This window comes from Monodelphis domestica, chromosome 5, assembly GCF_027887165.1.
Source record: "Monodelphis domestica isolate mMonDom1 chromosome 5, mMonDom1.pri, whole genome shotgun sequence".
Lineage (NCBI taxonomy): Eukaryota > Metazoa > Chordata > Mammalia > Didelphimorphia > Didelphidae > Monodelphis > Monodelphis domestica.
In genome coordinates, this window is record NC_077231.1 from 165,690,240 (window position 1) to 165,703,238 (window position 12,999).

Below are 12,999 nucleotides of genomic sequence, written 5' to 3' on the forward strand. Positions count from 1 at the left end.
TTTACTTTCATATTTTATAGAGAGACACTTATTTCTATAGAAAAAAATTTTAAATAAAGATATTTAAATCATACTGTATTTTTCGCATTAGTTTCTCTTTTTCTTTTCCAATTTGCAAAGGGATGGATTGATGGTGGACCACTTCATCCTAGTAAAAAAAAGGAAAATATTAAACTAAGCTGTCTGAAAAACATATCTAGTTCACACAATTCTCTATTTTTTTAAAATTTAGAATATTTTTCCATGGCTACATGATTCATGATCCGCCCCCCACTCTTACTGCCTCCCCCTCCTGAATCTGACAAGCAGTTTGACTGGGTTCAAAACCTATTTCCATGTTATTCTTATCTGCAGTAGCACAATCCTTTAACATCAAAAAAACCCCAATAATATTCCTATCACATTACATGATCGATCATATATTTTTCTAATGCATTTCTGCTTCCATAGTTTTTTCACTGGATGTGGATAGTGTTCTTTTTCACAAGTTCTTCTGGATTGTCCTGGGGTCATTGCATTGCTGCTAGTAGAGAAGTCCATTACATTCGATTATACCACAGTGTATTAGTCTCTGTGTACAATGTTCTCCTGGTTCTGCTCCTCTCGCTCTGCATCACTTCCTGGAGGTTGTTCCAGTTCACATGGAATTCCTCCAGTTCTTTATTACTTTTAGCACAATAGTATTCCATCACCAACATGTACCACAATTTGTTCAGCCATTCCCCAATTGAAGGGCATCCCCTCATTTTCCAATTTTTTGCCACCACAAAGAGCACAGCTATGAATATTCTTGTACAATTCTTTTTCCTTATTATGTCTTTGGGGTACAAACCCAGCTGTGGTATGGCAGGATCAAAGTACAGGCATTCATTTAAAGCCCCTTGCCCATAGTTCCAAATTGCCCTCCAGAATAGTTGGACCAAATCACAACTCCACCAGAAGTGTATTAGTGACCCAATTTTGCCACATCCCCTCTGACATTTATCACTTTCTTTTGCTGCCCAAATTCACACATTTCTAAAAAAATATTTCATTAATTTCCCTTTGACTTAGCATCTCTATATTAACACATATGACATTTACACATATGCTGTTATCAATGCCATCTGGGTCAATGTTTTTCATCACTAGTTTTAGCTGATGACTTGCACAATTATAAATGGAAAATTAATTTTAATTTACTTTAAAAGCATAAATATATAACAACTAATACTTTTAAAAGGAAGTGGTGATATTATGGTTTTCAGGTTATTGTCACTCTATAAAGACCAAGATGAGTTTCATTGTAAGGAAACTGCTATGTTTTGACTTTGAAACAACAATGAGATCATTTCTAACACTGAGAAATAATAATGCTAATATGAGAATGAAAAAAAGCATTAGAATCTCATTATATCTCATAGATAACAATTGCTCATGCTACAAAAGTACAAGCATGAAAATATCTTTGAGATATTTTCTCTACAAATACACTGGCCTGGAACTAGAACATTTTTATAGACTCAACTATTGTCCACAATTTCCCAGAGAGAACATTGATCCATAAAAACTTAGGAAAATCATTTAAAATAGATGATAACAATAACAAGATAGGCTGATATCAGGTTGTTATTGGATTCATGGAATGTAACTAAAAGTGACTTACCTCTGTAAGGAGCCTTTAAAATGACTAAGATCCATGAGTGAAATCAAAATGCCCTTTGTGGAAGGATCCTCATGAACTGAGGCAACAATATATTCAAAAGAGAAACATCACTCAAATGGCCGATAAATGAGAATTTATTAAGAACAGAAGGGGCTAATAATAACAATTCAAGACCAGGTCAATGTCATCAAGAATTATAGGCTTATCCTTAAGGACCAATATTGATCATGTAAGAAAAGATCATGCATCACTACAGGCTATAAAAATAAGAGTCTCTACTAAGTACCTAGTAAGACATAAAATGCTGGCTAGAATTACATTTTTAAAAATCATTATCTTTCATATATTAACAGATAGCAAATCCGTTTACAACCAATACAGACTTCAAAATTTTCTGAAGAGCTCAACCAATACACTGTATTGGAATTAGACCATTATTTGAGACCACTACTGTTGCCTATAATCTCTTGGACATAACATCAATTCATAAAAACTTAAGAACTCGATTTTAAATCATGGACACCCTACCAAAGCCATCATATTGCCAAAGATAAAAAAGATTTCCTCCCTAGCAGAAGAGACCAAATTATGTGGGAACACAGTGAGTTATAGATGATCCCTGATGTCTTCTGGAACTGTGTCAGTGAGCCTAAGAGAATAAGTGTCCACCTTAATGCTTTTATCCAACTACAAAAAGCAGTTATTGTATACACTTGTGCAATTTCCATAGAACTCCAAATGTATAGGAGTCAGAGCAGAAGAGCAACTTCTTCCAGGACCATTATTCCTTGAATACCATTGAAAAAGATGAAAAGAATGAAATAATGTCTTATTAATATATCATTTTATCACATACTCAGTCTTTTCACATTTACTGTGCTTTTTGGGGATCAAGTGAAAACTAATTTGTTCCTCATGAAAACCCTGCTAAAGAGACAGTGTGTTATTCATTTTATCGACAAAGAGACAGGGAGGCAAAGGAACTTGTACAAAGGAATGCAGTTGGCAGAACTAGGATTGGAACATGGGAATTCTGAGTATTATACTTTCTACTTCTTGCTGGATTAGGTGGTTTAGGTTTTAGACTGTAAACTATTGGGCATAATACATTATTTTGTGAACACTAGAAGATTGCCTTATGCCTCTAATAATTCATCAGGTGAATATTGATATCAGAAAGATTTTTTTCCAGTATCAAATAATTTTCAAATATGACCTAGCCCAATTTCCTCCTATTGAATTCTAGGTGTAGATCATTGTTGAAAGTGGGAAATGACAGGTAAGATCATTTGCAGAAGTCAGATACGTGGTTTTGCAAAACAAGGTGGCTCATGCATGGAACAAAACTGAAAAGGTTCCAAAGAGTGTGGGGAACAGATATAAGCTGATGAACAGTGTTCTGGAGAGGGGAATGTTCCTGTCTCTTCGTGAGCTTGGAGAGAGCACTTCTTGCTGGGGAAAACAGACTTTCTGTGGAAAGCCATTTGCCCTGATCCTGTGATTTCTTCTATCAAGAATCCTGTCTCCGAGATCCACCCAGATTTCTTCCCTTCCCATCAACCTAGTTCCTGTGTTCCAGTAGCCTAATAGATTTCATCTTTATTGAGAAAAGGCCAATCTGAGCCCAGAGATCTATTAGCAAGTGAAGCTGTAACCATTTTTGGCTGTACCCACTAGGATGACTTTGCTATCACCTCCACTCTATCTAATCCAGCTGAACTGTAAACTTGCCCAGCAACAATATTTGGGGGGGGGGGGCGGGACAATAGTCAGGAAAGTTAGATAGGGTTTTGGGGTTTAGGCAGTCAGTGTAGAAATAAGGAGCAGCAAGACCAGAAGAGGATTTCATGAGAAATCCATAGATTGGAGGGAGGAGAATTAGAGAAACTAGAATTAGGGGGTTCCTATTCCCTAGCCTTCCTTCCTTTCTCAGTCTTGAAAGACTCAGTAAACCCATATATTTTTTTTAATAAAGAGTAACAGCAGTGAGATAACAGGTGGTGAGATCTACCAAACCAGCTTACAACCTGGTACAGACAGAGCAGAGTACTTGATCAGACTACCATTACTCTAGGTAAAGTAAGAAATTTATTTCATTGTCCACCTACAGCACTTGTCCAAAATGATCACTCAACTACTAGTGGATTTCACTCTGAGTTTCCCATCCAACTGTGTATAAAAATTTAGATAACATGCGTTTAGAATAGTTAGCACCTTTGTAGTTGCTTGATTAAGGGGAATAATTAGATTGTTGCATTTTATCAGAGATGATTTGCATGCAGTAAGTGGTGTAAAATACATTATCAAGAATAGGTATGACTAGGACAATTAGGGGGAGTAGTGGATAGAAGTTAAAACCAGGCCTAAAGATGGAAGATCCTGAGTTCAAATTTGTCCTCAGACAGCTGTGTGACCTTGGACAAGTCACTTAACCTAGCCCTTATAACCTCTCCTGCCTTGGAACCAATGCTTAGTATTAATTATAAGATGGAAGAAGCATCTTGGGTCAAATGAGAGAGTCTATATGAAACATTTAGCAAGTCTTAATGAATTCTATCTATATATCTTTCTTCCTTTCTATATCTCCTTCTGTCTATCGGTCTGGTATTAATAGGACGACTGGATCAGTCTTAGAAGATGACAGAGTATATATAGGAAAGCACTCTCTCCATGTCGAGCCTAGACACATGGGCTCAAATCCTGCTTCAGAGACTTATTAGATAAATGAGCATGGACAATTGCTTTACCTCACAAAGCTTCAGTTTACTCATTTGTATACCAGAGATGATGATTTTTGTACTACCTACCTAACAGGTTTTGTTGTTGAGGAAAGCATTTTGCAAACCTTAAAACACTATATAAATAAATGCCAGCTGTAATTATTATTGTGGGAAGACAGAGACAATAGGTATGGGTAGTTGTGATCATCATTACAGAGACATTATATGATGAAGCATAGTGCCATCCTCATCTCAGAGAAGTGATGGATTCAAGGTATAGAAAATAGTAAATATTTTGGACATAGCCATTAAAATTTTTTCCTTCACGGTCCATATTTATTCCAAGGATATGTTTTTCTCTTTCTCCTCCCCACCTCCACAATGAGTGATGGAAATTGGGGGGGAGAAGAAAAATGGGATTTCTTAAATTAAATATACAACTATTAAAAAAGGGAAAGGATGATGAAATGTAGAACTAAAATTCCCATTAAAAATCATCTAAGACAACCTTCTCATTTTATAAATAGGGAAGGAAAATGTCCATACTGATGAGATCATTGATCCTCTAAAGAATTACAATATAAAATTCACAAAACAAAGAAGACACCTCAGAATGTGTTTTGATGTGGCTACAAACAGGGCCTCTTTCGTCAAGACCCCTTGTCGTTTTGTGGTGAGCAGTGTTGCTTAGAAAGGGTACTGAACATGCGAGTCAAAATACTTCTACAAGTTCAAATTCTATCCCTAAAAATCACCTGTGTGATTTTCTCAGCCACTTTGTGCCTGTGAACAAGTCGTTTAACTCTTTGAGCCTTGGTTTTTCCACCTGCAAAAAGTAGATTATAATACTTGTACTACCTATCTCAGATGGGCAACTATATGGCATAGTGGCATGGGGCTAGAGTCAGGAAGATCTGAGTTAAACCTGGTCTTAAGACATTTAGTAGTTGCATGGCCTGGACAAGCCACTTAACCCCTATACTTACCCAAGTAACTCATCTGAAAAATGGGGACACACTGAAGAGGGAAATGGCAAACCACTCCAATATCTTTGCCAAGAAAACTCTATGGACATAGTCTATAGGGGTCACAAAGAATCAGATACTACTTAGCAACTGCACAATAATCTATCTCAGAAAGTAGCTGTGAGGGAAGTAAACTGAAAAGTGTTATCTAACCATTAGTTCTTATTATTGCCATATGAATTTATTTTCATGCATGCAAACATTTTGTTTAATTACTATACCTTTAAGTTATCTTCTTGTTCTAATAATTCATCTAGGTCTTTTTTGTCCTTTACTGACTGTCTCTGCTTGCTTTGCACATCTTCCCGTAAATTTTTAATTTCTATCTTCTTTTGCATTACTTCTTTACGTAATTCGTCACTGCCTTCTTTCAATATTTTCATCTTCTTCTCCATTTCCTTTTAAATGAACAAAAATGAAATCTTATTCTTGAAATCGTGTGTGTGGGAAATCAATGTAGCATTAATAAAAAAACTACTGATTTTTTCTAAAAATACTTGCAAAATAATTCTTGTTCAAATATCAGGACAATTTTAAAAAATCAAACACATTACAGTGGAATGCCAATTACAATGCATAAACTTATAGGAATATATTAGATTGATGTTATTTTTCTTTTGCTGTTTTTACTGTTAAAATGATCAGTATTGCTATTTTCTATTTTAATTTTGAAGATGTCCTTTTCCTTTTTTTCTGATATTTTAATTTTATGTTAAACATCTAAAATTATGAATGATAATTTTTGCAGTTTTATAATTTGACAAAATAATTTATCAATATCTTGTTCAATAAACTCCTCATACATGCAAATTATTGACTAGAGTCTCTCTAGAGGTATCTTATCCTGTTCTTATCTCTTATGGTTGACCTTGGTTGATTTACTTTCACTAAGCAGGTATACAGATAGGTACTCTTTTTATTGGATGTAAAATTTGCCAATGCTCAGGATTACCTATCATTTCAAAAACTACTTTTGCCTGCCACTGCTGGGAAACAGGGGCATTATAGTATTGTAGATATCCTGGGGTTTTGCTGGTGAATCTATGGCACACATGCCAAAGAAGGCATGCTGAGCCCTCTTTGTGGGCACATATGCCACCCCCCCAATCCATTACTAGAAAGGCGGAGGGACTTGGGTGGAGCTGCTCCCCTTCCTCCCCCTCTCCACATGCTTGAAGACATTTTTTTTACTTCACCCACCCCTCAGCCCAGAAGCCCAGTGAATGTGCTTTTCCCCTCCCCTATGTGGGGTTAGAAAGGGGACAGCACTGGTCTTGGTGGGACAAGGCTCGGCACATGGTCTCTAAATGGTTCATCATTATTGTCCTCAGGTATAATTCAAAATGCATTTTCCCTTAGAAACAATTCTACACTAAATGGTAGCTGGGTTTTGCTGCAAAATATTATCATTATATTGCTTCATAGAATACTTATATTACTCTTTAGGTATATTGTGCAACCTAGCTGCCATTTTTAAGTATTGCTTTGCTTGGGAAAGGCATTCTGAAAACATAACACCATTTTTGTAACATAGCACCTTCATTAGTTATTAATTGTATATTCAAATGAATGATTTCCATGCTATTCTCTTTAAATCCCAATAAATGATTCAATAAGCTTGAGTTCCTCAAAAAATATATATAATGTAGAATTAACATATGGATCAATAGCAAGTTATTCTGAATGCCAACTAAATGATTGTTTTTGCAGTATACAAAGTGGACACTATCTAACAGAATCCATTTTTTGAGAAGATCAAAGTCACTATGTGTCCTACTATAAGACTCCTTTAGAGATTTCAGATCTTTTTTGAAAGTTTATGATTGGTAGCTCATTAGTATGTTAATTCAAATTACATAGATTTTTTATCTTGAATAGTACTCAGTGTGAAATTCTTTGAGATTGTCCAAGTTCTCTAAGATATTATGTAGCATAATTTTTATAATAAGGTTTTGTTGTTGTTGAGTCATTTTTCAGTTTTTTCTGACTCTTTATGACCCCATCTGGGGTTTTCTTGGCAAAGATACTATCATGGATTGCCATGTTCTTTTCCAGCTCATTTTACAGATTAGGAAATTGAGGCAAAAAGGGTTGTGTCTTTTCAAGGATCACATAGCCAGTAAGTATTTGAGGATGAATTTGAACTTAGGAAGAAGAGTCTTCCTGCCTCCAGGACTAGTAATCTATCCATTGTGCCACCTAGGTGCCCTGTAATATGCTTTATTTGCACCTAAAAGCACTCAGTAAATTCGATATAATCTTACTTACTCCAGGTTTAGGTATCTTCTCATATTCCCTTTGTATAATTAATCTTTCTTCTTTTAAGCTGTTGGAACATTAAATAAACTTAGTAGTGCAAATGAATAAGATATTTCAAAAACATTTTACTAGGGAGTACATTTCACAAGGATCCCTTCAAAGAAATGGTCTTACAGTCAATAAAAGGGTGAAAAAAAAAGCAGTGCTCGGGAATAATCTCAAAAATGACAAAATGACACTGTTTTAATCCAAGGCAAACCATTCAACACCACAGAAATAAAATTCTATGGTCCAATCACTTATGTGGAAGCGGCCAGAGTTGCTCAGTTCAATATCTTCTAGGAAAAAAAACATAAAAAAGATATCACATTCAAAATAGGGAATCAGAATGCTAAAGGGAGAAATCAGAAGATAAAGGGAAAATAGGCAAGATTGTGTTGGAGTCCAAAATATGAAACAGGGAAAAGACTAATAGAGTTTTGTCAAGATAACTTGCTGTTCATAACAAATACTCTCTTCCAACAACCCTAGGACATCACCAGTCAATGTGGAAATCAGATTGATAATATATACTTTGATAGAGCTCTATTCAGTCAGTTAAGAGTTGAATGTGGCTCAGATCATGAGCTTCTAATTGCAAATTTTAGACTTAAAGTGAGGAAAGCAGAGAAAACCATCAGACTATATAGATATGACCTAAATGGCAACCCTTATGAATATGCAGTTAAGGTGATGGATAGATTTATGGGCATCCATCTGGCAGATAGAGTGTGAAGAACTATGGACAGAAGCTCACAATATTTGTACAGGAGACAGCAACAAAAAGCATCTCAAAGGAAAAGAAGAGCAAGAAAGCAAAATGGTGATCTGATGAGGCTTTACAAATGACCGAGGAAAGAAGAAAAAGAAAGAAAAAAGGGAGGATATGCCCAATTGAATGCAGACTTCCAAAGACTAGCAAGAAGAGATAAGGTTTTCTTAAATGAACAATGCAAAGAAATAGAAGATAATAGAATGGGAACAGCCAGAGACCTTCAGGAAAATGTGAGATATTAAAGGAATGCTTCGTGTAAAAATGGACAAGGTAAAAGACAAATGTGGTAGACTTAATATTAGACAATGTACAGAAGAACTATAGAAGAAGGATCTCAACAATCGATGATAACTGTGATGGAGTGTTTACTGATGTAGAGCCAGACATCCTAAAGAACAAAGTCAAGTGAGTCTTAGGAAGCATTGCCAACAAGAAGGCTAGTGGAGGTGATGGAGCTCTAAAAGACAATCATCGCACTCAATAGGCTTGCAAATTTGGAAAATTAAACTGTAGCCATGGGATTGTAAAAAGAACAGTTTATGTCCCAATTCTAAAGAGGGACAATGACCAAAAATGTTTATATTACCTAACAATGGTGTTCATTTCACACACCAGCAATGTTATGCTTAAGATTCTGCAATCTTGGCTTCAGCAACATGTGAACCAAGAATTACCAGACATATGTGCTAGTTTTGAAAGAGGTAGAGGAACTAAAGACCAAATTGCCAACATTCACTATCTTATGGAGAAAGCAAGGGAGTTCTAGAAAAACATCTACTGCTGCTTCATTGACTACATTAAGGCCTTTGACTGTATGGATCACAATACATTGTGGCACATCCTCAAAGAGATGGGAGTATCAGAGAGGAGTACCAGACCATCTTACTTGTTTACTGAGGAACCTGTGCCTGGGATAGAAAGCAACAGTTGAAACTGAATATGGAACAACTGACTAGTTCAAGACTGTATGTTGTCACCTTATTTACTTAACTTATATGCAGAGTACATATCATGAGAAATACCAAGCTAAGTGAATCAAAAGCCATAATTAAGATTACCAGGAGAAATATAAATAGCTTCAGATATATAGATGATACCACTGTGATGACAGAAAGGGAAGAATTAAGCAGCCTCTTGAGGAGGGTGAAAGAGGAAAGTCTGAAAGCTGGCTTGAAGTTTAACATTTAAAAAAGCCAACATCTTGGCAATTGATCACATTACTTTCTGACAAATAGAGGGAGAAGAAATGGAAGCAGTGTCAGATTTTGTATTATTTGGTTCAAATGGTGACTGGAGTCAAGAAATAGAAAGGTGCTTGCTCCTTGGAAAGAAAGTGATAGAAATCTGGACAGCATACTGCAAAGCAGAGACATCCCCTTGCTGACAAAAGCCTATATTGCAAAAGTTAGGGTTTCTCCAGTAGCAATCTATGGTTGTGAGAGTTCAATTATAAGGAAAGCTGAGTGAGTGCCATAGAATCAATACTTTCAAATTGTGGTGTTGGAGAAGACTTTTGAGAGTCCCTTGGGCAGCAAGGAGATCAAATCATCAATACTTAAATAAATTCATTCAGCCTATCCATAGGAAGGACAAATACTGAAGCTTAAATACTTAACCATGTGAGAAGATGGGATTTGTTGGGAAAGACCCAGATATTGGGTAAGGTTGAAGGCACAAGGAGAAGAGTAAGGCAAAAGAGGAGATGGATATTGTTGAAGAAGCAACGAACATGAACTTGGACAGATTGGAAGACAGAAGAGGATAAAAAGGCCTGCCAGGCTATGGTCCATGGGCTCACAATGATTCAGACATGACAGAATGACTGAACATCAATAAAGCCATTTGCAAAGTGCTTGGCACAGTGCTTTGCACCTAGCATGTGCCTTCTCTTCCTCTTTTTTTCTTTCCTCCCTTCCCTCCCTCCCTTTCCATAAATTATCTCCCATTCCAGTTAAGATCATATGAGATTATTTTATTGTAATACTAGAAGACATTTATATAGTGCTGTAAGAATTTTTTATTTTTTATATTTTATTTAGAATATTGTTTCCATGGTTACATGATTCATGATTTCCCCACCATCACCACTTTGTCCTCCCCCCCCCCCCAAGCCAACAAGCAGTTCCACTGGGTTATACATGTATTATTGTTCAAAACCTATGTCCATGTTATATTTGCAGTAGAGTGATTCTTTAATATCAAAACCCTAATCACATCCCTATCACATTACATGGTCAATCATATATTTTTCTAATGCATTTCTGTTTCCACAGTTCTTTCTCTGGATGTGGATAGCATTCTTTCTCCTAAGTTCCTCTGGATTGTCCTGGGTCATTGTATTTCTATTAGTAGAAAAGTTCTTTACATTTGATTGTGCCATAATGTATCAGTTTCTGTGTATAACGTTCTCCTGGTTCTGCTCCTTTTACTCTGCATCAATTCCTGGTAGTCTTTCCAGTTCACATGTAATTCCTCTATTTCTTTATTCCTTTCAGCACAATAGTATTCCAGCATCATCAGATACCACAATTTATTCAGTCATTCCCTAATCAATGGATGCCCCCCCTCATTTTCCGATTTTTTGCCAACACAAAGAACATGGCTATAAATATTTTTGTATGTCTTTTTCCTTATTATCTCTTTGAGGACACAAACTCAGCAGTGGTATGGCTGGATCAAAGGGCAGGCATTCATTTAAAGCCCTTTGCAAATGGTTCCAAATTGCCCTCCAGAATGGTTGGACAAATTCACAACTCCACCAGCAATGTATTAGTGTCCCAATTTTGCCACATCCCCTCCAACATGTATTGCTTTTCTTTGTTATCATATTGGACAATCTGCTAGGTGTGAGGTGGTACCTCGGGGTTGTTTTAATTTGCATTTCTCTAATCAGGAGGGATTTAGAACATTTTTTTCATGTGCTTATTAATAGCTTTGATTTCATCCTGTGATGAATTCATGTCCCTTGACCATTTGTCAATTGGGGAATGGCTTGATTTTTTTGTTGATTTGACTTAGTTCCTTATATATGTGGGAAATTAAATCTTAAGAGAGTTTTGTTATAAAAAATGTCCTCCCAGTTTGATGCTTTCCTTCTAATTTTGGTTGCATTGGTTTTGTTTGTGCAAACTCTTTTTAATTTAATACAATCAAAGTCTTTCATTTTATATTTTGCAATGTTTTCTATCTCTTGCTTGGTCTTAAATTCCTTCCTTTCCCACAGTTTTGACAGGTATACTAATCTATTTTTGTCTAATTTATTTATGATTTCACTCTTTATATTTAAGTTATTTACCCATTTTGAATTTATCTTGTTATAGAGTGTGAGCTGTTGATATAAAACTGATTTTCTGCATACTGTTTTCCAATTTTCCTAGCAGTTTTCTGTCAGATAGTGAGTTCTTGACCCAAAAGCTAGGGTCATTGGGTTTATTGTACACTAGCTTACTGAGGTTAGGTTATTTACCCCTAGTCTATTCCATTGATCCACCCTTCTGTCTCTTAGCCAGTGCAATATTGTTTTGATGACCACTGCTTTAGAGTACAGTTTAAGATCTATTACTACTAAGCATCATCCTTCATATTTTTTCATTAATTCCCTTAATATTCTTGATCTTATTCCTTTGTTTCTAATGATCATTAATAAATCTCCTAAAATAATAATATTTTTATTATTAAGATCTAATTTTAATTTTTACAATTGTCATATAATTGAGCAAAGTAGTTATTATTTTAATTTCCCCTTCATTACAGGTGAGATTGTCCCTTTCATCTTTGATGCTGTTTATTTGATTTTTTAATTTCTTTTTTATTAGATTGACTAGTATTTTATCTATTTTATCTGTTTTTTTCAAAGTAACAGCTCCTAGTCTTATTTATTAAGTCAATAGATTTTTTACTTTCAATTTGATTAATTTCTCCCTTAATTTTTAGGATTTCCAATTTAGTTTTTATCTGGGGATTTTTAATTTCTTATTTTTTCTAATTTTTAAAGTTGTAAGCCCTCATTGATCTCCACCCTCTCTATTTTGTTGGTATAGGCACTCAGTGATATTAATTTTTCCTTGGGTACTGCTTTGGCTGTATCCCATAGGTTTTGATATGATATATCCTCATTATCATTTTCTTTAATGAAGTATGTAATTGTTTCTATGATTTCTTTTTTGACCCACAAGTTTTGAAGAATTAGATTATTTAATTTTCAATTAACTTTAAATATGCCTTTCCATGGACACTTGTTAATTATAATTTTTACTGCATTATGTTCTGGAAAAGTGACATTTATTATTTCTGCTTTTCTGCATTTGTGTGCAATATTTCTATGCCTTAATACATGATTGATCTTTGTATATGTACCATGTGTTGCTGAGAAGAAGATATATTCCTTTTTATCCCTGTCCATTTTTTTTCTAGATATGTTTTAACTCTAATTTTTCTAGAACTTTATTTACTTCCCTTACTTCTTTCTTATTTATTTTTGGATCAATTTATCTAGTTCTGAGAGAGGAAGGTTAAGATCCCCCACTAGTATGGTCT

The 12,999-nt window shown here is 35.2% G+C and overlaps 1 protein-coding gene across 3 annotated transcripts in view; it reads right to left on the minus strand.

Annotated features, from left to right (window-relative positions):
- Window positions 1-12,999, minus strand: part of CCDC146 (coiled-coil domain containing 146) — a 200,831-nt gene that overhangs the window by 52,456 nt on the left and 135,376 nt on the right. For all 3 annotated transcript variants that reach the window (XM_056799504.1, XM_007504057.3, XM_001371084.4), the window contains exons 5-7: window positions 7,659-7,716; window positions 5,612-5,788; window positions 75-148 (exon numbers count right to left, since the gene is read on the minus strand). In XM_056799504.1, the coding sequence (XP_056655482.1) occupies window positions 75-148; window positions 5,612-5,788; window positions 7,659-7,716 (309 nt within the window). The remainder of the gene's footprint in view (window positions 1-74; window positions 149-5,611; window positions 5,789-7,658; window positions 7,717-12,999) is intronic.